At 38.7% G+C, this 25,260-nt stretch overlaps 1 protein-coding gene across 1 annotated transcript; it reads left to right on the top strand.

Moving 5' to 3' along the window:
• The first annotated feature begins 5,007 nt into the window (after positions 1-5,007).
• Positions 5,008-24,132, top strand: LOC130924096 (neuronal acetylcholine receptor subunit alpha-9-II). Its single transcript, XM_057850434.1, has 6 exons — positions 5,008-5,334; positions 9,204-9,349; positions 11,845-11,999; positions 15,243-15,423; positions 19,425-19,776; positions 21,499-24,132. The coding sequence occupies exons 1-6, from the start codon at positions 5,289-5,291 to the stop codon at positions 22,233-22,235; spliced, it is 1,617 nt and encodes a 538-aa protein (XP_057706417.1). The 5' UTR covers positions 5,008-5,288; the 3' UTR covers positions 22,236-24,132.
• Positions 24,133-25,260: the final 1,128 nt, after the last annotated feature.

Raw genomic sequence — 25,260 nt, 5'->3', positions numbered from 1 at the left:
TTTTGATTGAATAATAAAGACACAAATCTACCTCCATATGGCTCTGCCCAGAGGATACAATTTTTGACTGGGGTAACTACATTGGCACAACACTGGCTGTCGTACCATATTCAATGGATGACGATCTTGGCAAAAAGTATTGCCTAAGCAGCCTGATTTAGAATTCCCCTCAAGAATGATGGGAAACAAAAAAACAGTAATTGTCAACTTATTATTATAAATATTCTATAAAGTTTAATTTTATTGCTGACACTGTGTTTCGGGGTCATCAACATGTTGTGCCCCCCCCCCCCCCCCCTTGCTCCAAAGGTCAAACTCCGCCTATGGCTACAGTGCCATGGGCTTTACACTTATTGATGACATGTGCACGGTAGACACAGGAACGTTCAGGTCTTTGGAGATGGACTTGTAGCCTTGATATTGCCCATGCTTCTTCACAATTTTGCTTCTGAAGTCCTCAGACAGTTCTTTGGTCTTTTTTCTTTTCTCCATGCTCAATGTGGTACACACAAGGACACAGGACAGAGGTCGCGTCAACTTTAATCCATTTTAATTGGCTGCAAGTGTGATTTAGTTTTTGCCACCCCCTGTTATGGGCCACAGGTAAATAACAGGTGCTGTTAATTACACAAATTAGAGAAGCATCACATGATTTTCCAATGAGTGCCAATACTTTTGTCCGGCCCATTTTGGAATTTTGTTTAAAAGATCATGATTTAATTTTTTTTTTCAATCTTTTTGAGCGTTTTCCATTGCAAGCAAAATAAATGAAGATATTACTACCAAAGCATTTGTAATTGCAATCATTTTCTGGGAGAAATCGAGCATTATCTGACAGAATTGCAGGGTTGCCAATACTTTTGGCCAGCACTTTACGCTGAGGGCTTTGGCCGCAAACATTTTTGTACATGTAGAGCAGGAACAAGGCAGAGTTAAAATCATCCATCATGAAATAAGGATCATCTTACATACACGAAGGCTTGTAATGAACAGGTAACAGATGGTATGCCGGCCGGCCACCATGTTGTGCCTCTTCCATTCCCTCCAGCGAACCCAGGAAACTGGCTTAATTTCAAGACAAAGGAGCAGGCAAGCATGCCTTACCACTGATGTTGACAATATGAATTTGTACTTGCAAAAATAAACCAGTCCACTAGAAGGGACTAAAGAGTGAAGCCTCAGAGTCAAGATAATTTACAAAACTCTTTGTTTGACCTGAAAACAAGAAAATACATGGCTAATAAGTGACAATTTGAACACGATTTGTCATTGGAACAAGTTAAAATTAACTACGACCGCCTGAAAAGTGCGCATGCCCTCTACTGGCTGACTTGGAACTTACAGGCAACAATAAGTCTGGAATTAACTAATGGAATTAATCAACCGAGAGAGGAAAAATCATCATAATCAGGCTCTGTATATTGACGAGTATATATCCTGAAGGAATCTGACCCTTTAGTCAGATTGCCGGAATCACGGCAGCCGAACCACCGGATATGCACTGGCGCAGCCCCAACGACTGGCGAGGTCCGACAACCCGGCCAAAAGGCCAAACTTCACACATTCACCTTAGTCTTAACCCCTTGTACTGAGGCTTTGAACACAAGTTGACAATTTATTTATAGTCGACGGGATTCAGGGTCACCATATCACAAGTCAACAAAAGGTTCCCGGGAAAAAGGACAACGATTACCATAAATTTCACACTATAGCCGCACCTGACTATAAGCCGCCACCCACCAAATTTGGCACAAAAAAGGCATTTGTACACAGATAAGCCCTACTGGACTGTAAGCTGCAGCTGGCCTCACTCTATTATGGGATATTTACACCAAAAGATATTAACCGATACCACTTTATTTGACAGTAGCATCATGCGACTGTCATAAGACCAAATGAACCACCATGAAGCTTTGAAGTGATTGGCTGCAAAGCTTCAAGAAGCTTCATTTGGCCATCACTGCTTCCTTGGGGGAGACAATCAACCTTTGCTGTCACCTTCTGTCAACACTGTATTTGTCCAACATGCCTCCTAGCATGCATTACGGCGCTACAGATATAACAAAATTCATGTTCTGTGCTAATTATTTCTTCGGTTACTGTTCTAGTTGTCTCATTAATTACTAGTTATGTTATTTGGTAACACTTTATTTGACAGTGGCGCCATAAGACTGTCATTAGACAATCATAATTATGACATGACAATGGCATGACAGATGTTTATAACAGATGTAATTTAGTGTTATCTGGCAAATTCTCTCACTTTTGAATGGGTGTAAAAGACCCAAGCCGGACAAAAATGGAGTTAGCAACATAATTTGCCAGATGACACTTAATGGCATCTGTCGTAAGCATTCGGTAATGCCCACGATAGTGTCATGTCATTATTTTGACGGTCTTATGACAGTCTTATGACGCCGCTGTCAAAGATAGTGTTACCTATTAACCCAAAAAATTCTACAAACAAGCCGCACTGGACTATAAACCGCAGGTTTCAAAATAAAGGAAAAAAGTAGCGGCTTATAGTCCGAAAATTACGGTAGTTAAACATACAGTCTTTTTGAAGGCCCCCGCAGGGCGGGCTGTGGGCAGAAGAAGAGTGTGTTTGGGCGTTGTTTAGGATTATTGTATGTTTGTGGATTGGACAGGAGGATTCAGGAGTTACTGTTCTCTGGGCAACGAGTATTGTGGATTTTGCTACCTCAGCGTCAAAGGGGCTCTTGGAGCCTTATCAGTTGGATAACGGGCACTCTCCGGTGTTCCTTGTGTTGGTGTAACCTCTTTTTCTTTGTCTGATGCGATTTGGAGTGTTGAACTCCTGGACTCTGCGTTGTGGTTTAAAATATTTCCAGGAGACGTGGATGGTTTCGACTTTTTGTCTGCCTTTGTACAACACATGCACACGATCTGAGCTGGTCACTCTCGTAGGCCTCGCCACAACGAGCTACAAAATAATTAAAAATGGTTAGCTCTTTGGCGCTAAGCTAATAGCAACTTATCAATGCTATCCAACTCACCTTTGCTGATGACAAAATACAACTGGCGCCATCTGCGACGCGCCCAGCTATTTATTGTCACCGCATGAGTTGGGGGCGCTATTGTGCCTTCTAACGTGAACAAGTGGAATTATACAAATCCATAACAACTCTTACATTGGGACGGGGCGTCCCGCCATTTGTTCTGGACTGTCTGCGAGAACTGATTGCGAGAGTTGGTGGTGCAGACGTGGGCTTGTCAGCGTCAATCTTGCTTAGTCATTTGCGTGACGCATACGTTGGGCTTCCGTGATAAGAAGGTGTCATGTATTTTTATGCCCTATATTCTGCTTGTTTTCTTTAAACTATGGTATAACTGCTATTTATTTTATATTGGGTGTGTTTGTGTAATACAAACAGTCAAACAGTAAATACAAGAAACGATACTATTCCCTGATGGATTATATTGTGTTAGAGTAATACAAACAGTCGATAGGTAAATACGATAAAAGATACTATTCCCAAATTTATTATATTGAGTGTGTTAGAATAATGCAAACAGTTAGATGGTGCCTATCTCCTTCAATCCCTAGAATTTCCTGACAAATTGTAGTGTTGAACCAACTTTTTTGGCTCCCGATACCGATACCCGGCAGTGTGGTATCAGCTTATGCTGATACTGTTCTTGAAAACATACAAAATATTACTTATATTTAGGGCTGTCAAAATTATCGCGTTAATGGGCAGTAATTAATTTTTTAAATTAATCACGTTAAAATATTTGACGCATTTAACGCACATGCCCCGCTCAAACAGATTAAAATGACAGCACAGTGTCATGTCCACTTGTTACTTGTGTTTTTTGGTGTTTTGTCGCCCTCTGCTGGCGCTTGGGTGCGACTGATTTTATGGGTCTACAAGTCTTTCTATCCATGGATCGCTTTAACAGAATGTTAATGTTAATGCCATCTTGTTGATTTATTGTTATAATAGGGGCAAAACGCACTAGGAAAACTTGGCTAGATCTCTTCTTAATTTAAAACTCGCCCTGTATTTCAATCACTACCTTCCACAATGGTGAGTTTATTTTTTGATTGAAAATTTTACAAATTTTAATGAAACGAAAACATACAGAGGGGTTTAAATCTATAAAATATGCCATATTTTTCTGTAAATTATTGTTGGAATGGAAAGATAAGACAATATACGGACATGAACATTTAACATACTGTACATAAATACTGTATTTGTTCATTATAACAATAAATCCACTAGATGGCATTAACATTATTAACATTCTTTCTGTTAAAGGGATCCACGGATAGAAAGGCTTGTAGTTATTAAAAGATAAATTTGAGTACAAGTTATAATAATTTTATATTAAAACTAGGCTGTCCAAATTATCGCGTTAACGGGCGGTAATTAATTTTTTTAAATTAATCACGTTAAAATATTTAACGCACATGCCCCACTCAAACAGATTAAAATGACAGCACAGTGTCATACTTACTTGTGTCTTTTGGTGTTTTGTTGCCCTCTGCTGGCGCTTGGGTGCGACTGATTTTATGGCTTTCAGCACCATGAGCATTGTGTAATTATTGACATCAACAATGGCGAGCTACTAGTTCATTTTTTGTTTGAAAATTTTACGCATTTTATTAAAATGAAAACATTAAGAGGGGTTTTAATATAAAATTTCTATAACTTGTACTAACATTTTTCTTTTAAGAACTACAAGTCTTTCTATCCATGGATCGCTTTAACAGAATGTTAATCATTTTAATGCCATCTTTTGGATTTATTGTTATAATAAACAAATACAGTACTTATGTGCCATATGTTGAATGTATATATCCGTCTTGTGTCTTATCTTTCCATTCCAACAATAATTTACAGAAAAATATGGCATATTTTATAGATAGTTTGAATTGTGATTAATTACGATTAATTTTTAAACTGTAACTCAATTAAAAATTTTAATCGTCTCACAGCCCTACTTATTTTCACTCTAAATTACTGCACACTCATTTTTTCTTAGTACTCCCCGATACTGATGACGTCTTTTTAGGCACTTCTCTTCAACAACATGCAGCGAGGTGGTTACCGGCGGGCATCCTATTTCTCTCGGTCGGTTGCCGCTGAGTTACGTGATAGCCCCAGTGTCACTGTCAGCGTCGATTGCGGGTCCTCAGCTCCGGGCCCGCTCCAGGTCCCGAGGCAGGTCAATGGATCAGCGTTGGGACATCTTCACAAGAGGAATCATGTAGGCTAAAAGTTACTATTTCCTTTCCTTCCATCTCCCACTTGGACAAGATGATTCAAATACCTGTACTTTGCCTGGCCATGCTGCTACCGTCAGGTAAGGCTTAGAACAGTTGCTCAACTTAAAAATGGATTCTTTTGTATTTCAGTGATACTTACAGTGGGCCAAATAAGTATTTAGTCAAACACCAATTGTGCAAGTTCTCCTACTTGAAAATATTAGAGAGGCCTGTAATTGTCAACATGGGTATACCTCAACCATGAGAGATAGAATGTGGAAAAAAAAACAGAAAATCACATTGTTTGATTTTTAAAGAATTTATTTGCAAATTAGAGTGGAAAAGAAGTATTTGGTCACCTACAAACAAACAAGATTTCTGGCTGTCAAAGAGGTCTAACTTCTTCTAACTAGGTCTAACGAGGCTCCACTCGTTACCTGTATTAATTGCACCTGTTTTAACTCATTATCGGTATAAAAGACACCGGTCCACAATCTCAGTCAGTCACATGCCAAACTGCACTATGGCCAAGACCAAAGACCTGTCGAAGAACACTGACGGGAAGACTGAATCTGCAATAGGTAAAACGCTTGGTGTAAAGAAATCAACTGTGGGAGCAATTATTAGAAAATGGAAGACATACAAGACCACTGATAATCTCCCTCAATCTGCGGCTCCATACAAGATCTCACCCCGTGGCGTCAAAATGATAAGAATGGTGAGCAAAAATCCCAGAACCACACGGGGGGACCTAGTGAATGACCTACAGAGAGCTAGGGCCACAGTAACAAAGGCTACTATCAGTAACACAATGCGCTGCCAGGGACTCAAATCCTGCACTGCCAGACGTGTCCCCCTGCTGAAGAAAGAACACGTCCAGGCCCGTCTGCGGTTCGCTAGAGAGCATTTGGATGATCCAGAAGAGGACTGGCAGAATGTGTTATGGTCAGATGAAACCAAAATAGAACTTTTTGGTAGAAACACGGTTCTCGTGTTTGGAGGAAAAAAAGAGTACTGAATTGCACCATACCCACTGTGAAGCATGGGGGTGGAAACATCATGCTTTGGGGCTGTTTTTCTGCAAAGGGACCAGGACGACTGATCTGTGTAAAGGATATAATGAATGGGGCCATGTATCGAGAGATTTTGAGTGAAAATCTCCTTCCATCAGCAAGAGCGTTGAAGATGAGATGTGGCTGGGTCTTTCAGCATGACAATGATCCCAAACACACAGCCAGGGCAACAAAGGAGTGGCTTCGTAAGAAGCATTTCAAGGTCCTGGAGTGGCCTAGCCAGTCTCCAGATCTCAACCCCATAGAAAATCTGTGGAGGGAGTTGAAAGTCCGTGTTGCCCAATGACAATCCCAAAACATCACTGCCCTAGAGGAGATCTGCATGGAGGAATGGGCCGAAATACCAGCACCAGTGTGTGAAAAGCTAGTGAAGAGTTACAGAAAACGTTTGGGCTCCGTTGTTGCCAACAAAGGGTACATAACAAAGTATTGAGATGAACTTTTGGTATTGACCCAATACTTATGTTCCACCATGATCTGCAAATAAATTCTTTAAAAATCAAACAATGTGATTTTCTGTTTTTTTTTTTTTTCCACATTCTGTCTCTCATGGTTGAGGTTTACCCATGTTGACAATTACAGGCCTCGAATATTTTCAGGTAGGAGAACTTGCACAGTTGGTGGTTGACTAAATACTTGTTAGTCCCACTGTATTGCTTTCTTACCCTCACACTGTAGAAAATAATGGACAATTGCACGAGTTACTATGATCTAGTGCTGCAACGATTAATCGATCAACTCGAGTATTCGATTAGAACAGTACTTCTCAAATGGTGGGGCGCGCCCCCCCAGGGGGGCGCAGAGCGATGCCAGGGGGGGCGCGAGTGACCTCGGGGAACATGCTTTTTTTTTTTTTTTTTTTTTTGCCGTACTAGAATAAAGTGTACTTGCACATCCACTCCGTGGGTGGCAGTGGCGCTCTCATTTTCAAAGTGCGTGCAGTATTTTTGAAGTAAGCAAGAGCACACGGAAGAGACTCATGCAGAGCTGGACTCACGCAGCGACCCACTGTCTTCTTCGGTTCTCACGTGTCCGGCCGAGAAGTGCCGTTTTCGGCTTGGGATCGTCACGACCACCGCCCTCACCTACGGTTCTCCCTCGGCCGCCGAGAATGCGCTTTTTTCGGGCCGTTTGCCTTTGACTTTTAATATAGTGGAAAATGAGGAAAGACCACTGTTTACTGAGTATAAAAATGATTATAGCGTAGAAGCCAAATCAGTTAAGACGCCACTTAAAGACATTAGACCTCAATCTCATTGATAAGCCGCTTGACTATTTTTCAGCGAAAATGTGCCGAATACTGCCAATTTTCACAATCGTCCCGCTTTGTCAGTGTTATATCAGTAAACCAGTGAGCACTGTGGTGAATCAGCGAAAATAAAAACTTTCCTTCTGTCCAAAGACCCCCCCCCCCCCCCCCCTCTATTCAGTTTTGGTTTTTTTTCGGTCAAATTTTTTGGCATGTTGTCCTGAAGAGTAAATGTTTCTAATCAATTTGAATTTGTTATTATTTACTGATTTTATTACATTTTATTTTTCAGTATCAAATGGTCAAAAATGTACCTTGAGTGTATTTTTACAGTTTGGATGTGACTTTTTTTTTTTTTTTTTTTTTTTTAACTTCAGGCAAATTGATGCGCGTTAAGTCTTTTCTGTTACAAGCAACACAATGTTAAAAAAGTTATACTTTATTATAAGTTGATCTATGTTACTTTTTTTCTTTAATAGAAAAAAAAAGGACACAATGTTAGGCTGAGGCGTACTTATAATAGTAATATAGACGAATGATACTATTTACAGTGGCGGCAGAGAGTTGGGGGGGGCGCGAAACATTTACGTCTTCCTTGGGGGGGCGTAACAGAAAATAATTGAGAAGCACTGGATTAGAAAAATATATTCGAATTAAATTTTGTTGCTTCGAGTATTCGTTTAATTGAAGTGGCATTGTAATGGTTTATTTTGAAAGTGTTTGGTCTGCCTCATTTCACATGGCTGAATCCAGCTGCTCCTTGTTAAGACCAACGTAAGCTTTTGTTTGAGCTGACGTTTTTTAATGCATTTGTAATTTAGTTTATAGGTATATTGCCTGAACCATTTGTTAAGAGCATTGTAAAATAAAAAAGTTAGCATTATATAGCATTTAAGCTAGCGGACTTTTGCTATGTAAGTTAGCCAGTTGTTCTTTTGTTGTACTTAGATCCTTATTTATTAATTCTTCATTCCGTTTGATGATCAGCTCAGGTATTTTAATTTTTTATGTTCCTTATCCGATTACTCGATTGTTCTAGTTAATCAATTAATCGACTACTAAAATAACCGATAGCTGCAGCCCTACTACGATCCAAGTCACAAGTAAGTCCCGAGTCTTACCTGTTGTCGGCAAGTCAAGTCGAGTCACGGGGTTACGTTACGTCGAGTCGAGTCTCGAGGTCATGTCGAGTTGAGCCGAATGACAAGGTTGTAAAGACGAGTCGTGTTAAGTCAAAGGTTGTAAAGACAAGTCGAGTCACAGGATAGTCAATTCCTTCACCATTGTTCCTTAGCCAACTCACGAAGTACCCAGGTTTATCTTTGAGGAAAACCACCGTGTCAATGTAAATCAATGTTAAAAAACAAAAAAAATCCTAAGAAGTATAGTCTTCAGGAAGTAAACCAGCATTAAGGTGTTCCAAGTGGATCACTGGCAGGTGGGTACCAATCTACGATTTAAGTTTTTCGAGTCAGCTTGTCGAGTCTCGAGTCATTGTCTCACGAGTTACGAGTCATCAAATTTGCACCCGAGTCAAATTGTCTAGAAAATTAAAACTGCTATTTACTGCACAGAATTGCACAAAAGTAAGGATGTACTTGTTCTCTCCAGAACTTAACATATGTTGTCATCTTTGTACCCGCAGTGGTTCACTCAGCTCAGGGTCAGTACGCCCAGAAGCTCCTCCATGATTTGATGGAAAACTATACCAGTGCCCTGCGGCCGGTGGAGGACACGGACCGAGCACTTAACGTCACGTTACAGATCACGCTATCGCAAATCAAGGATATGGTGAGTTTCGATACAAATCTTGTCCAGATTGGTAACATGTTTGCCACATCCGGGCAGTGGCGGACTTGGGAATTTTGGGGCCTAAGGCAAACATATCCAGGGGCCCTCTTCATGAATCAGGGGTTAAAAAGGTGAGAAGGGTACCGTACTCAAGGCACCGTATTACATATACAGAGCTAAAAGGCTAAGTAAAATGAGTAGTGAGAATTTTGGCAGACTTTAAAGCCTTTTTGATTTGGCTAAAGCCTTACAATCCCTTTCTCAATGATTAGAAATATCGTGGGAAGCAATGTGGTTGATCTTTTTCCTAACACCCTATTTTATTTCCCAACGCTGAGAAGATATATCATTGGCACCATTATGCACAGTCATGGTTGCACTTCCCATCATGCATTTGGGCAGAAGTTAAATGACTGCAGTATCATTTACTGAAAGCTCATAAAAATCCACTAGACGTCAATATTTAGTCACAATATACAAAGTCACATTTATCCTTTAAGGATTACAAGTCTTTCTTTCCGTGGATCCCTCCCACAGAAAGGATGTTAATAATGTAAATGCCATCTTGAGGATTTATTGTCATAATAAACACATACAGTACTTATGTACTGTAGTTTGAATGTATATATTCGTCCGAGTTTTATTCGTTTTTTTCTTAATGCATTGCCAAAATGTATATGATCGGGAAAAATTATCGGGAATGATTGGAATTGAATCGGGAGCAAAAAAAAGCAATCGGATCGGGAAATATCGGGATCGGCAGATACTCAAACTAAAACGATCGGGATCGGATCGGGAGCAAAAAAAACATGATCGGAACAACCCTACGAATAATTTTCTTTTTTTTACTAATTTAGCAATGAAATTTTTGTTGACGCTCATTAATTCACAAAACTATTTTGGAACACTTAAATTCTTTATCAAAGTACAAATAATTATGTAAATAACAATAATTAATCACAAATAAACAATTAGGTGAAATGCTGATAGCATTTACTAGTGCAAAAGAATAGAAAGTAAACAGATTCAGAACACTTTTCAGAACACGAAAGATTTCCAACATTATTCAAAACAATTCTTTAAAAAATTCTAGCAATATTATTATAGTATACTACTATATATAATAGTAGTATAATAATTATAATAATTATTCATTGCCAATCATATTTGTCATGAAGAGTGTCATTTGAAAGCTATTCTTAGTGTAGAATCTGTATTAAGTCGTATTTACTGAACATAATATAATATTAATTCTGAATTATGTAGGTTTAACTCCAGAAATTATCGTTATTTATATGACGAACATGACGTGCTTTTGCTGTTAACCAGCTGTTGGGTGTAATTCTATGACTGATTGGAACTGTACTACATTGTTTCGCCACAGGGTGTGCTGTTGTATATTTTATGTTCGGTGTGAAAAAGATTAAGAAAGTTAAAAGAGGCCGGCTCTCATGGAGAGCACGTTCGCTCATGTGTTCGAAATAAACGATAGCCGATGTGCAAAGTAGCTAGTGAGCTGTAAAAATAGCTAGCTTGGTGGCGTGAAAACCGCGGAAGAGCTCAGTGAAGCTAACCAACAGCTAGCGGAGCTAAGCTAAGCAATGCTAAACAGTGCTGAATGAAGCTAAGCGACTGATACTCAGTTCGTCGTCGTGGAACAGTCCATTGTAGTGCGTAGGGGGGGGGGTACTATAAATTCCACATTCAAATGGCTTTTTTGTTTTGTTATTTATTTGTTTGGTTTGCTGACATAATTATACATGACGAATGGTTGGGGCTGCTGCTCGTTGGGGCAAGGGCAGCTGGTTGGGGGCTCCCTACTGGTTAGGGGCCTAAGGTGATCGTTTACTTCGCCTGAACAGTAGATCCGCCTATGCATCCGGGTCATACATTAATGTAGTGTAAGCTACTTTGGACCAGTTCTGGCCCCACACTGGTTGCTGGTCCGGCAAGTGACTCCCTACTGAGTTTGGGCCATTGTTCGAAAAGACACTAGGGCGCATCTTTTTTACGAAAGTGGGCCGAAATTTGCAGTACATCTGGCCCATGTCCGCTCCAGTTATATCTTGCTAGCTGGGTAGGACTTAGCTCCAACATCTTGGCGAGGACAGTACAATGACATATCATACATGTTTTGGATAGTTATTTTTAGATTTAGGGGTATTTAAAGGGTTACACGGATATTCGGGTTATGTCACCTGCGTAGGAATGGAACCTGGAAATTACAAACAATACAGTTGAACCAGTTTACAGGAGATGAACAAAAAAATCCATCATGATGATAATTTATGAAAAAGTACATGGTCAGGCCTACTGTTACTTAGCTGGATCAAGTTCATCTTCAGGTCTACTGCTGTGTCAGATTGCACTGATCAACCACTTGGCAGTTGTACACAACAACTTTGTGTCTTTGCTTGTACCGGAAGTTAGACATTTAAAGCCACACATCAGGGAAGACTGAACGTTTTTAAGCTGGTGAATTGTCGTGCTTGCAGGACGAGAGGAACCAGGTGTTAATCGCCTATCTCTGGATAAGACAGAAGTGGCATGACGCTTACCTGAAGTGGAATAAAGAGGACTACGACGGACTGGAGGTCATCCACATCCCCAGCAACCTTGTGTGGAGACCCGACCTTGTCCTCTATAACAAGTATGTCCTTATGTCACTCACGCTACGATCACTCGTAAGGGGTGTGACAATATATCGATGATTGTAATACCATAATATTTTGTATCCCAGTAAGTTTTCGATACGCTACTGCTATGAATCGATGTATTGTTTTATTGAGAGAACAACAGGTTGCTACCAAGCTTTATGCTAACTCATTGTCTGCCATTAACTGCGCTAGACATCTCGCGCCGACAATGGCACCCAAACATTAACACTTCCTGTAGATTTTTGTTCACTTACAATTAGGGTTGTTCCGATCATGTTTTTTTATATACATTCAACATACAGTACATAAGTACTGTATTTGTTTATTATGACAATAAATCCTCAAGATGGCATTTACATTATTAACATTCTTTCTGTGAGAGGGATCCACGGATAGAAAGACTTGTGACTTTGTATATTGTGACTAAATATTGCCATCTAGTGTATTTGTTGAGCTTTCAGTAAATGATACTGTAGCCATGCCCAAATGCATGATGGGAAGAGGAACCATGACTGTGCGTAGTGCTACCAATTGATATATCTTCTCTGTGTTGGGAAAGAACATAAGGTGTTAAGAAAACGATCAATTGCTACCTTGCTTCCCCAGATTGCTTCCCATATTTCTAATCGTAGGGAGAGGGATTGTAAGGCTTTAGCCAATTAAAAAAGGCTCCAAAGGCTGCCAAAATTCAGTCTACTCATTGTACGCTGCCTTTTATCTCTCTATATAGGTAAAACGGCACCATTACAGATTGAGCGCGACAATGCCCAAGTGGGTCGTGCAGCGCATGCATTAATTGCGTTAAATATTTTAATGTGATACATTTTTTTTAAAAATTAATTGCCGCTGTTATCGGGATAAATTTGATAACTCTACCTTAAACCTAAAATAAAGACTCGGGATGAGTGTAACATATTATGTCTGTAACACAGACAATACAATTAGAAAACGTTTTAATTTTTAAAAATTATATATATATATATATATATATATATCAAAAAAAGGCATGGCTGATATTTTTTTGCCGATTCCAATACTTTGAAAATGACGTGATCGGACCCGATCGATCGGCATCTCTACTTACTATTAATTTGCGGGAATTTGGGTCAATTCCTTGTTAACTCATTGGCTGGTATTGGCGGTGCTAGACGTCCAATTCATTTCGACTGGCTGTGAATGCTAAAAACCTCCTGCATATACAGATATCCATGGAAAATCGCCCCCCAAAAATGGCACAAAAACTGCTAAAACGAAAAATAAAAACTGAAAAATAATCTTGAAACTTTGTCAAACCTGAAAAACTGTAAAAGAAAACCCACAAAAACTGCAAAAAAATTAAAGAAAATAATCAGAAATGTATGCATACCTTAAACAAAAAAAAAAAAAACAGGAAAAACACAAAAACAGCAAAAAGTCACAAAAAATCGGGGGAAAATCAAACCTTGAAAAACAATTTTGGTCTTTATAGAATACTATACTAGAATACTAGGCTATGTTCATACTGCAGGTTTTAATGCACAAATCTGTTTTTTTTTTTTTCGTGTTTTTCCGACTCCAGTGGGGCAATAATTTGACGGTCTGAATGGTACAGGTCACATAAAAATGGATCATTTCAAATCCGATCTGGGTCACGATTGTATGTGGTTAAAATCTGATCTGGGCCACAGTTTTCCAGAATGTGGCGGTGGTCTGAACTGTCCAGTCTCCCAAATCGGAATTCACGCAGCAATAACGTCAGCAAAGAGCCTGAGGCATGGAGGACGGCAGCGATGGAGCTGTACATTAGCGTTAGCGCCTAGCTTGAACTCGGCTTCCTGGGAAGAGGCGGGCTTGAAAACAGTCCTAAAAACAATAAAATGGAGTTGGGGGCAAGCCTGAGAATGCTCTGTTTTCTTTCTGTGTGCCAAATGAGCATTACTATATTTAAATATTGCTTACATGGCAGAGACTGACCGTATGTGTTAATAATTGTCGTATTGCCATACTGTGAGATCATCACCACCGTGAGCATTGTATCGCAAATTGTACCATATTGGGAGAGTTCCCACAACTAGGGTTGTTCCGATCATGTTTTTTTGCTCACGATCTGATCCCAATTGTTTTAGTGTGAGTATCCGCCGATTCCGATATTTCCCAATCCGATTGCTTTTTTTTTGCTCCCGATTCAATTCCAATCATTCCCGATAATTTTTCCCGATCATATACATTTAGGCAACGCATTAAGAAAAAAATGAATAAAACTCGGACGAATATATACATTCAACATACAGTACATAAGTACTGTATTTGTTTATTATGACAATAAATCCTCCAGATGGCATTTACATTACTAACATTCTTTCTGTGAAAGAGATCCACGGATAGAAAGACTTGTAATTCTTAAAGGACAAATGTGACTTTGTATATTGTGACTAAATATTGCCATCTAGTGTATTTGTTGAGCTTTCAGTAAATGATACTGCAGCCATTCAACCCAAATGCATGATGGGAAGTTGGAACCATGACTGTGCGTAGGGCTACCAATTGATAGATCTTCTCTGCGTTGGGAAATAACATAGGGTGTTAAGAAAGAGATCAATTACTACCTTGCTTCCCCACATTGCTTCCCACGATATTTCTAATCGTAAGGAGAGGGATTGTAGGCTTTAGCCAATTAAAAAAAGGCTTCCAAAATACACTCTACTCATTTTACGCTGCCTTTTAGCTCTCTATATAGGTAAAATGGGGCCATTACAGATTGAGTGCAACAATGCGTGAGTGGGTCGTGCAGCGCATGCATTAATTGCGTTAAATATTTTAACGTGATATATTTTTTTTAAAATTAATTACCGTCATTATTGGGATAAATTTGATAACCCTACCTTAAGCCAAAACTAAAGATTCTGGATGAATGTAACATATTATGTCTGTAACGTTAAATACAATTAGAAAACGATTTCATTAAAAAATATACAGCATATATATTTTAAAAAAGGCATGTCCGATATGTTTGCCTATTCCGATACTTTAAAAATGACATGATCGGACCCGATCGATCGGGACATCTCTACCCACAACTAATAACTTATACACTTTTTGCTTACCAAACACTATCCTGCCTGTCATGTACTTTGTTTCAACAATCAAAACAGTTGGATCGAGAACAACTGTTTTCAGCTTCAACATACTCTCCAGTACAACGAACTGACAACAGGATCTGATTGAGCTATTTTGACGTTCTCTCTGTGTTCGTCCAGGGCTGATGACGCCTTGTCCGGACCTATGGACACCAATGTCAAGCTGCGTTACAACGGAGAGATCACCTGGGACGCTCCCGCCATCACCAAGAGCTCCTGCGTGGTCGACGTCTCTTACTTTCCCTTCGACAGACAGGAATGTAACCTTACTTTCGGATCCTGGACATACAATGGAAACCAGGTACATAGACTCCACCATCAGTTGACAAGAAAGCTCCCACAGACATTGCGCCACGCCTTCCCGTAGGGGAGAACCCAGACATAACGTTGAGTTGGCTTTTACTGTGATAAACTCAAACACACGCTGTGTTCTAACGCCAGATTTAGGTGGAAATTGAAAAAATGTTTTTCTGTATACAAGCAGGCAGGAGTGTCTCAAGATTGATTTGGTCAAGGATTCAAGGTAATTATCATATTAAATAGCACCATGCATGCATTTTGAAACGTGAACAAAAATAAAATGGATACAATTAGTGTTACTTTGGCTTGAAATATTTACGTACAATGAACAATAACGGCCCGTTTTTTGCTTTTAACCAAGAATTTAGACTGTTTTGCATTCATATCTATAGAAAATTCCACGATTTAAGCTTTTATTTACAAGGATTTTCAACTTAAAAAGCTCTTTATTTCGTGACGGCCGCCTTGTTGGATTACACAATACTGTAACTTTTGCTTGAAATATTGACGTAAAATGAACGATAACTGCCCGTTTTATGCTTTTAACCAAGAATCTAGACTGTTTTACGTTCATATCTATAGCAATTGCGCGATGTAAGCATTTATTTACATGAATTTTCAACTTAAAACACACATTGTGTTCTAACGCCGGATTTAGGTGGAAATAGGACGAAGGTTTTACTGCATACAAGCAGGTAGGAGTGTCTCAAGATTGATTTGGTCAAGGATTCAAGGTAATTATCATATTAAATAGCACCATGCAAGCATTTTGAAACGTGAACAAAAATAAAATGGATACAATTAGTGTTACTTTGGCTTGAAATATTTACGTACAATGAACAATAACGGCCCGTTTTTTTGCTTTTAACCAAGAATTTAGACTGTTTTGCATTCATAAACCTGTCCTGTTCAGCGGAGAATGGGAATCTAAGTGTCCGGTTGGTCTGAGCAGTTTTAATGTTTCACATTGAGAGTATAACATTCTCGCATTGTGATCATTCAACATACCTCATTTATTAAGACAAAGCAGTGAACAGGACGGGGTTATGGGGGAACAGAAGAAACACAAAAGAAAGAAAAGAAACAAACAAGAACAAGAAATACATCAAACGCTTACACTAACTATGAATATGTTGGTGCTATTGTCAGCCAGATGTATTTCGGGTTGACACCATGTGGGGGGCCTGTTGACCAGGGAAAGAAGAGGGGGTGGTCTATAAGATAAGTGTTTGGGAGGGGTGGAGTGTACACAAATCAGCTCAGTGATCTAGAAACCAGTAATCGTGTGAATCCCTTGTGAGTGTAAGCCTGTGGGAAACCGACCCTACGCTGCCCCATCGCCAATCAGTGAGTCTTTTTAAAAAAAAAAAAAAAAATTAGACATTAGTTAATGATTCTAAGCTTAAAATGATAGGCATTTCGAAACATAAATATAATTACTGATAGAGATCTCCCGATCGATTAGGATGCCGATCAATCAGACCCGATCACATCATTTTCAAAGTATCGGAATTGGCAAAAAAATATCGGCCATGCCTTTTTTTAATATATATATATATATATATATATATATATATTTTTTTTTTTTTTCTAATTGTATTTAACGTTACAGACATAATATGTTAAACTCATCCAGAGTCTTTAGCTTAGGCTTAAGGTAGGGTTATCAAATTTATCCCAATAACGGCGGTAATTAATTTTTTAAAAAATGTATCACGTTAAAATATTTAACGCAATTAATGCATGCGCTGCACGACCCACTCACGCATTGTCGTGCTCCATCTGTAATGGCGCCGTTTTACCTATATAGAGAGATAAAAGGCAGCGTAAAATGAATAGAGTGAATTTTGGCAGTCTTCAGAGCCTTTATTTAATTGGCTAAAGCCTTACAATCCCTCTCCCTACGATTAGAAATATCATGGGGAGCAATGTGGGGCAGCAAGGTAGTAATTGATCTTTTTCTTAACTCCTTATGTTATTTCCCAACGCAGAGAAGATATATCAATTGGTAGCACTACGCAGTCATGGTTCCACGTCCCATCATGCATTTGGGCATGGCTGCAGTATCATTTACTGAAAGCTCAACAAATACACTAGATGACAATATTTAGTCACAATATACAAAGTCACAAGTCTTTCTATCCGTGGATCCCTCTCACAGAAAGAATGTTAATAATGTAAATGCCATCTTGATGATTTATTGTCATAATAAACAAATACAGTACTTATGTACTGTAAGTTGAATGCATATATTCGTCCGAGTTTTATTCATTTTTTTCTTAATGCATTGACAAAATGTATATGATCGGGAAAAATTATCAGGAATGATTGGAATTGAATCGGGAGCAAAAAAAAGCAATCGGATCGGGAAATATCGGGATCGGCAGATACTCAAACTAAAACGATCTACTGACCTTCTTTTTATGGTTGGGATGACGGGGGTCACGGGGGGTCTCCAGGGTAAAAAGGACAAATTGAAAATAGTTTTGGGGCATAATGCGCCATGAAACTGCTATGGCAGCATATAGACATATTGTTCTATCAAACACAACAGAGTTTTTGGCTTAAAATACAGCAGTTTATCTTAAACAGGGGTGCAAGAGCAGAAACTGCTTTTTCAGTCTTGTCTGTGTTTTCCACCACACAGAAAAATGCTAATTTTGCTTCCGTTGAGTAAAATTAAGATGATTCTGCATGCTTTCCTCAAGCGCTAAGTTTCTGATGTGAAAATTGATTTATTTATTAGCTGTTGGGAACATGTCAAAATTGCACTAAATCAAATTTATTGAAGTCGTTATTTTGAGCAAAAACTTGAATGATATGTTAAATATTGCTATTGGTCCTGAAAATATAGGTGATTATCGGTGCATTTGGTGATTTTTCAATCAATCCATTTTGACTAGAAGACAGCGAATGAAAAGAATGTATACCGTAATTTTCGGACTATAAGCCGCTACTTTTTCCCTTCATTTTGAATCCTGCGGTTTATAGTCCAGTGCGGCTTATCTGTTGATTTATTTGGGTTAATAGGTAATTTATTTAACAGCGGCGCCATAACACTGTCATAAGACCGTCATAATTATGACATGACACTATCATGGGCATTACTGAATGCTTATGTCATTAAGTGTCATCCGGGAAATTATGTCACTAACTCCATTTATGTCCAGCTCGGATCTTTTACATCCATTCAAAAGTGAGATAATTTGCCGGATGATACCAAGTGACATCTGTTTCAGCATTTATTCATGCTCCTGACAGTGTCATGTCATAATTATGATTGTCTAATGACAGTCATACGGCGTCACTGTCAAATAAAGTGTTACCAGATGCCATAACTAGCAATTAATGAAACAACTGGAACATTAAGTGAAGAAATAATTAGCACAGAACATGAATTTTGATTGTTATTTACATAAGTAGCCCTGCAATGCATGCTAGGAGGCATGTTGGACAACAAAAGTGTTGCCAGCAGGTGGCAGCAGAGGTTGACGGTCTCCATCAAGGAGCAATGAAGGCCAAATGAAGCTTCTTGAAGCAATGACGTTCTGCAGCCAATTGGCTCAAAGCTTCATGCTGGTTCATTTGGACATATGATAGTCTAATGATGCCGCTGTCAATTTTTTTTTTTACTGGTTAATATCTTTTGGTGTAAATATCCCATAATACAGTGGGGACAGCTGTGGCTTATAGACCAGTGCGGCTTATCTATGAACAAATGCCGTTTTTGTGCCAAATTTGGTGGGTAGCGGCTTATAGTCAGGTGCGCCTTATAGTGCGAAAATTACTGTAACTACGGTTCCTAAAATCACCTAATCGCAGTAGTGCACACCCTCGATCCTGCAAATCTACAGTTTTACAGCACCAATGTGATTTTGTATATACACTGGGTTCGTACAGGTCCTTGAAATCCTTGGAAGTGTTAAGTTCTCAGGCCGTACATTTGACACCCCTGCTTTAAACGCTCACTGGTTGCACGCATCCTCTTCAACATGGTTTCAGGTGGACATCTTCATGGGCATGGACAGCGGCGACCTCTCCGATTTCGTCACGAACGTGGAGTGGGAGTGCCACGGCATGCCGGCGACCAAGAATGTCATCATGTACGGCTGCTGCGCCGACCCGTACCCCGACATCACCTACACCGTGCTGCTGCAGCGACGCTCCTCCTTTTACATCTTCAACCTCCTCGTCCCGTGCTTCCTCATCTCCTTTTTGGCTCCTCTCGGATTCTACCTGCCGGCAGACTCGGGGGAGAAGGTTTCCTTAGGCGTGACGGTGCTTCTGGCGCTCACCGTTTTCCAGCTCATGGTGGCCGAGAGTATGCCTCCCTCGGAGAGCGTGCCTTTGATTGGTAAGGGATTGGATTGGGTGACAGTTTTAAACAAATAAATTCGGTTTTTGTAGGTATAACAGCTGTTTTTAACTTGTTTTTGGGTGTTGATTTCAAAACTTTTTTTTTTTTTAATATTTTTTTAATTATAGTTTTTACTTACCTTACTTACTGTACGTACTTTTTTCCTTTGCAGACCTTTAACCCTTTGTAGAGTAAATGACTATTTTTGGTCATTTAAAATTATTGAAATATTAGCAATTTTTCTTATTAATCTTATTAAATACACACACACACACACACACACACTGTATATATATTTATATATATATTGAATGTTATTGTTTATTTTGTTGTTGTTTTTTAAAAAATAATTTCATAAATATATTTTTGGTGTTATTGCTTATTTGTTTTTTTTTTTATTATTTCATTTGACTTTATTTGTACTTTTCAAATGATTTATTATGATTATTTATTTTGATTGTTTTTACTATACATAAATTGATAAATTATTACCATTTTAATAAAAACTAAATGAATGAATTTAAAATGAAATTATATAAAATATATATGCATTTTTTTACACTTAAGACCTTTTTTTTGGTCATTTAAAATAATTTAAATATTAGCCATTCTTTAGCAATTCTATATCAGCAATATATATATATATATTTAAAATATTGTTTATTATTTTTTATTTTATTGTTCTTTTAAAAATATTATAATTTTATTATAAATACATTTATGAATTAATACCATTTTAATTTAAAAAAATAATGAAATAAATGAAAGTGTTATTGCTTTTTTTAAAAATTATTATTATTTTATCTTATTTTCCTGTACTTATTTATTGTAATTATTTATTATTATTACTTATTGTAATTTTTTTTTACTATAAATAAATTTATATATGAATACCATTTTAATAAAATTTGTTAATTAAAAAAACTAAAGTAATTAGTTTAAAATGAAACTATATAAAATATGTTTTTTTTTTTTTTTTTTTTTTTTTTTTTTTACACTTAAGTACTTTAACCCTTTATTGAGGACGTGTTTATTTTTAGTCATATAGAATAACTCAAGTAGTAGCAATTCTTATAATAATATTTCATGTTATTGTTTATTTTGTTTTTTTTTAAATTATTTTATTGTACTTTATTATTTTATTTTATTTTATTTTTTTTTACATATAAAACCTTTATTCCTTTATCGGGCAAATAACTATTTTCTTTGCCATTTAAAAAAACATGATGATTTGATGATGATTATATATTTATAAACCATTTTGATAATTATAAATATATTAATACAATGTTAATTTAAAAAAATAATGAAATTATAATGATTAAAAATACACACTCATCACAGCCCCAAGCACCACTATAAAGTTGATCTTTTTTTTCATAGTATTGCATGCCATGACAAGGATAGACATCCAATTCGATTCAAACTGGGAAGACTGGCTATGAATGCTCATCTTTCAGCGCCCTTGGGTTAAATGATTACCGTGTAGGTTAAAAAAGAATTCTAAATTGTGCATGAAAGAGTCATAAACAGTGATCCTATTGGTTCCTCAAAAATTGATGTTCTGAATTCTGCACCCAAAATTTCTGTAAAAACAAAAAAATTCCATTCCCAGTATTGATGATTTCAATAGCAATCAAAAGATTTCATGGATTCTAAATTGAGTATTTTTTCTAGATAATGAGATGCTTTGAAATGTCACCATGTTGTGTTCCACAGGCAAGTACTACATCGCCACCATGACCATGGTCACAGCCTCCACCTCCCTCACCATCTTCATCATGAACATCCACTTCTGCGGTCCCGAGGCCAAACCCGTCCCCCGCTGGGCAAAAGTCCTCATCATCGACTACATGTCCAAGATCTTCTGCGTGTACGAAGTGGGCGAGAATTGCGCCTCTCCGTCCTCGACTAAGGACGACCTCAATCGACAATGCAGCGCCAACGGCCAGGCGGGATGTAGTCGAGAAAAACGGCAGGTTCCAAAGAAGCCCCAGACCCCGACGCCGCAGCAACACCCCAAAATCAAGCCTCAGCAACACCTCACCAGGGCGGAGAGAAGCCTCTTCAATACCTTTCCGCTCGGAAAGTACGAAAACTCCAATGGAAAGATTTCGTCAGGCGACTGTTGTAAAGATGAACAAAAAGTTCCCTACTCCCCAATGGATAAAAATCCACCTTGCTGCCCTGAAGACAAAAAACCCCTAAACCAAAGCCCAGTGGTAACGTTCGGTCCCTGTGTGTTCTGTCGTCACGGCAACGGCATTTTCGGCGGGGACCCCAAATTGGTGCGCAACGTCGAGTACATCGCAAATTGCTTCCGTGAGCAAAGGGCCACGTGCGCCAAGGGGGCCGAGTGGAAGAAGATCGCTAAAGTGATGGATAGGTTCTTCATGTGGATCTTCTTTATTATGGTGTTCCTTATGAGCATTTTGGTCATTGGAAAGGCCCCATGAGTGCTGATCCATCCAGTCAGAATTCATGGTTCTACATTTTTCTGGCTTTAATCATTTCTAGTCCGAAGAACAAAAGGGCGGAGCATAAAATTGATTTTGAAATTTATCATATTTTGAGACGATTCGACTCTATACGACAATTTTGCAAAGCGCAGATGAGGAAAAAATGTCTTTTAATCTGACGTTTAACCCTTTAACACCTAAGCCGAATTTGCATGCCTTTGATGTTGCCTTTATTTTTCAAAGAAAAAACTGTTCACAATCACCAAGTTGGGTCCCTTTTTTTCAGGATGCCTTGAACTTCATGTCCAAACTGTTGTTTTCTTCACTGACCAACTTTAATCCACTTTTTGGACCCAAAAAGACAACAACAAAAAAATCTTTTTTCAAAATTTGTAATGTTGAAGTCCCGCTGACAACCAAACATGCTCGACCAACCGTTTTGAAGCTTGATAATATTTATTTAACTTGCTAGGATAAACATTCAACAGAAAAAAATAAGATTGAATAGTTTTATGTTTGACAATTCAACACAAACAGCAGCTATGGCCATAGGCGTTTTTGGCCTTCACACATACTATGGTCAAAACATGTTATGTACAGTGCAAAATAGTGAGAAAAAAATCATATATATTATCCAACACAAAAAGGGTTTGGAGGTTATCTCTGTGAAGTTAGGTATTGTACCCATCACCTTATCAAAGGTATATATGTACGTGCAATCAAGCTTCTCGAACACACATCTATATAAAAATTGAAAAGATTCATAGTGAAGAAAAATTGATAAACATTGAAAAAAAAGTATTTTCAAAAATATTGACAAGTTGTTCAGTTCAGTTCAATTTTTTTAGGCATGCGACCCAATAGTTTTTTTTTTGTTTTTTTTTTGCGCACTCAATAAAGTTTGTTTTTGAACATGTCACTAAACTGCGTCACATACAACGTCACACAGCCTACTCATCCGCCGTTTGCGCGCTGCTGTCACTTCTACTCCCCGAGACGCCGACAGATCCGAGGAAAACAATGACAAATACAGCTCATCCTATTCCTTGAGTTAATGAAATAATGCATTAGCTTGCGCTAAATTTAGTTTTCGATTCTTTCTGCACGTTTCAAAGTCGCTCGCTCATTCCAACCGGCCGTTGCTTTCTACGCGTGTCTCCTTTCCCTTAGTTGGCGCCTTGCTCGTCAATTCATTAAAAATGTTCACATTAGGTTCGTCCTTCTTGACATCACAACGACTCTTGGGATATGTAGTCTTTTGTGCTGCTTTCGGTTTTGAAAAAAGGACAAGAAATGATGGAAATATGGAGATAGACACATGGTCCATGCAGCGTTTTAATGCATATATATGAGTGCAATAAAACTATAAAACTCAAATGACATTATCTCCCGTTTTAATTTGTTGATTGACTTCAAATAAAAACTAGTGTGGACATCAACTTCCGTACTTTCAAACGAGAGCAACCAGGGGCACGTGGGTGACGTAATTACAGCGTTACGATGCTTCAAAGATGATATGTGTAAACGTGTCGCATCCGACACGTTCGGTGTTAAAGGGTTAAAGTGCATGTGACACGAAAAAGCATGTTTATTTCATAATAGACGCGGTATTTTATGCTTCTGAATGATATGGACCGCTTGGATGTGTGTGGAAGCGATCGCTATATTTATTTAGTTTTTTTAATCCCGCGCCCAGAAAATGAGTGACTTCCGGCTTCGGTCTTGCATTGAGGAGGAGGGCGCTGTGACGTGTACGGAACGGATGAAGACGTCCTCTTCACTACACAGCGGTACTGTTGTGTAAAAGGACTAAGGATTCAGCTGATTTTGCGGATGAATACGTTTATTTTTCGCATATGCAAGCCAAACGGCTGCAGAAAAATCTTGCTGTATGAGGGAGAGGCGTGTGCGCCTTTTTGGAGTTTCAAAAGGTTCCCATTCACCGTGGATATTGGCCAAAACAAGCCCTACTACTGTGGGACCATTGGACTTACAAGGAAGTGAGTAAACATCTTGTTTTGTATTATGTCAAATACGAATACAGCGATTACAAAGTAAACACTACAAACTTTCTTTAAATAAAGGACTACTTACGTTTGATCATTGACAGGCATGTAAAAAGCTCTCCTCATGCACATTAGCTGCACGTTAGCTGCACAACAACTGCAGCCGCCCTCCTCCGGGGAACGAGCTGTAAATTGCTCTCTGCCGGGCGGTTTGCCGATCCGCGAAGACAACTGACAACCCAGTCGTCATGTCAAATAATCCGGGCTAGTTATGTGTGATTTTCCGCTTCGAAGACTTTGAAACATCACTCAGTTCGGGTTAGCATGTCGGCTAGCTGTCACACCTCTTGGTTTGTTTACTTTCCCCCCTCAATGGGCTGAATAGTAGAACTGATGAGCCCAGTCTCCCGCTGACGTCATCCACCTGTTGGGGACGCTCGAGCCCTATAATGGTAGACGTGGCTAATCGGCAGATTAAAAGACTAATTTCTTGTCATCTGGGCTTTGCTAAATTGTTGTATATAATCGAATCGTCTCAAAATATGATTCTAATTCACATAATAATGCTATACAAGACTTTTTTTCTCCTGTCGTATGCTCTTTAACCCCGCCTGTCGTTATAGTGCTCTGGCGTCCCCAGCTGGATGATGACGTCGGCAGGGTTTAGAATTCAGCCCATTGAGGGGGAAGATTCAGAACGGGGAAACTGCCACAGAGAGCAGCAAAATGTCATGATTTTTTCAATCTCTCCAATGTTTTTACAGGATATTCTTTTTTAATCTAAAACTGCTAAATAATAATGTCTTGTGCTAAATGGAATATGAAATATTAACAATGCATTTATTCAGTAAGACAGGGCAAAATGACTGCATAATGGTCAAAATTGCTGACTTCTTCCTCTCCCGAACAGTATTTTATGCCGCCCGAGTTAGTCCGGCTTTTGTCATTTCCCTGCTCTGGCTTCTGAGACAGAGGAAAGAGCGTAAACAAAATAGGAGGTGACATGCAAACTTATT

This window comes from Corythoichthys intestinalis, chromosome 11, assembly GCF_030265065.1.
Source record: "Corythoichthys intestinalis isolate RoL2023-P3 chromosome 11, ASM3026506v1, whole genome shotgun sequence".
NCBI classification, from domain to species: Eukaryota; Metazoa; Chordata; class Actinopteri; order Syngnathiformes; family Syngnathidae; genus Corythoichthys; species Corythoichthys intestinalis.
The sequence above is the reverse complement of the archived record's forward strand: the minus strand, read 5'-3'. Positions and strand labels throughout refer to the sequence as shown.